The 2,110-nt window shown below is 41.2% G+C and overlaps 1 protein-coding gene across 1 annotated transcript; it reads left to right on the top strand.

Annotated features, from left to right (window-relative positions):
• On the top strand, nucleotides 253-1,077 carry LOC107632719 (protein FAR1-RELATED SEQUENCE 11-like). The gene has a single exon (XM_016336384.1). The coding sequence runs from the start codon at nucleotides 253-255 to the stop codon at nucleotides 1,075-1,077; it is 825 nt and encodes a 274-aa protein (XP_016191870.1).

The following is a 2,110-nucleotide window of genomic DNA, read 5'->3' as shown; positions in this document are numbered from 1 at the left end:
AGGATAGATACTCAGGTTGGGTCCTTGTAGTTTAGGAATGTTAAGGGTCTTCGATTGAAAGAATTATATTTTATTTGGTCACTCTATGTTTAAACATTTATAGTGCAGTGGTTATGCCTTATTTGTAGAGTAAGATATAGTCCCTTTGGGGTAGTTGTGGTTGATGTTTTGACTCTATCAATGGCACGATTATGAGTTACATTTATCTATTTTTTATGTAATCAGGCTAGAAGATTGCACAGTTGTTCAAAAATGGAATTCAAGCGTATGTTCAACAGTGAGGGTAAAAACTCGGATGGAAGTACCTCGAATGATAGTTGCGGATATTATTATGCGAGTGACGATGAATGGGACGAGGACGAAGGCCTCGAGTGCTATGAGGGCTGCGAATCCGGGGAAAAAAGTGTAGGGGATGCCGTCGATGGTAATAGGTCGGGTGGTGCAGATGATGTGGCAGAGGGTGGTCTCAGCCGTCCAGTCGATACACAAGACTTCTCGGGAAAAGAGTTTGCAACGGAGGAGGATGCTTATGCTGCCTACAAGGAGTTTGCTAAATTAAGGGGCTTTGGAGTTCGAAAGGGAGATGTAGCTCGTGTGAATGGGGTGTTGATTAGGAGAGACTTTTTCTGCCATCGACAAGGTACAAGACATCCTAAGCACTATGACCGTCCTGAGCGAGTAAGGGAGGAGAGGTTGGAGAGTTGTACCGATTGTAAGGCAACGTTGAAGATTTACTATGATATGCAACATAGCGTGTGGAGGGTGAGAACCATCGTGGATGAACACAACCACGAGCTTGCCCCAACAGTGTTCACACATTTCCTTCCTAGTCATCAGAAGATGAGTGATGACAACAAGGCACAGGTGGATAGTTTCAAGCAGTTCGGGAGCTCCACGTCAAAAATAATGGCTTACATGGCGGGGCAATCTGGTGGGTATGGCATGCTTCGATTTACAAAACGAGAAGAGCTCAGAAGAACTCAGAAGAAGAAGAGCTTTGCATCTGAACTCAAATTTGGACTAAATTCCTCATTGAATAAAAAATTAATTGAAAAAAACAAAAACCCAAGAAGTTAATAATCCAATTCATACAGTTATTTCACCGAATACAAAAATTAATCGAAAAACAACAACCCCAAAAATCACCGTAGCAGAGAGACATAAAGCTAGATTTCACGGTAGTAGAACAAATGGCCGACCACGACGATGTCAACAGAAGTGCATAACAGATGCCTGACGACGATGAAACCTTCAATCCGTGCTTCCGACGACGACCACAGGACTAGGCAACGATGATCAGAAGACCAGAGGATCTTCGATCCGCGACGGTGGCAATGTTTGGTGGTCACCGTCGGCTCGATTATGTCGTCGATGTTGGAGTTCCTTCTGGGGCTGTTGGAGGATGACTGGAAGACGAAATTAAGGTTGAGGGTGGCTATGTGTGTAACACCCCAATTAGCCTAAGCTTTACCTCGCGTCGTAAAGCAAAATTAAATCAGAGATTACGACAGTTCTAAGCTCATACATAATATATATATATATATATATAAAGAATAGTATAATCTAGAAGCCCGATGAAGGATATAATTCAAAATTAGTATTTGAAAAGCGCAAAACGTGATAATGAAGCTACTATCTTAAGGTACAAAAAACAGATAAGATATAACAAAAGATAAGTATATAATATCATAGGAAACTAGCCACGACTCGCGGAGTTTAAGCCGGCTAGCCATATACAAGTATACAGAACCATACAGTGAAAATAGTTTATACAAGTTTTGTTCTCTCAAATGTAAGCCTCTAGGCAAAACAAAATACAATAGGAGAGATGTATAAACAAAATAAACCAAAAAGACTCCAAAAGAATCCAAGATCCTCCGCTTCTGTCACCATCCAAAGAAACTCATCGAGGTGGGTTGCGACCTGCATCTGAAAAACACAACAGAAAATATGGTATGAGAACCGGAGGTTCTCAGCATGGTAACAGTAACCAATGATGTAGGATATAAGACCCCGGGACGCCAAAGGCAATCCTAAGCTCCATATCCATCACAAGATTCAAACTTAAAGCATTCTAAAACAAATAAGTATAATCATATCATCCTTGACT

Source organism: Arachis ipaensis, chromosome B03, assembly GCF_000816755.2.
Source record: "Arachis ipaensis cultivar K30076 chromosome B03, Araip1.1, whole genome shotgun sequence".
NCBI lineage: Eukaryota > Viridiplantae > Streptophyta > Magnoliopsida > Fabales > Fabaceae > Arachis > Arachis ipaensis.
Note: the sequence above shows the minus strand (reverse complement) of the source record. Positions and strands in the feature narration are given on the sequence as shown.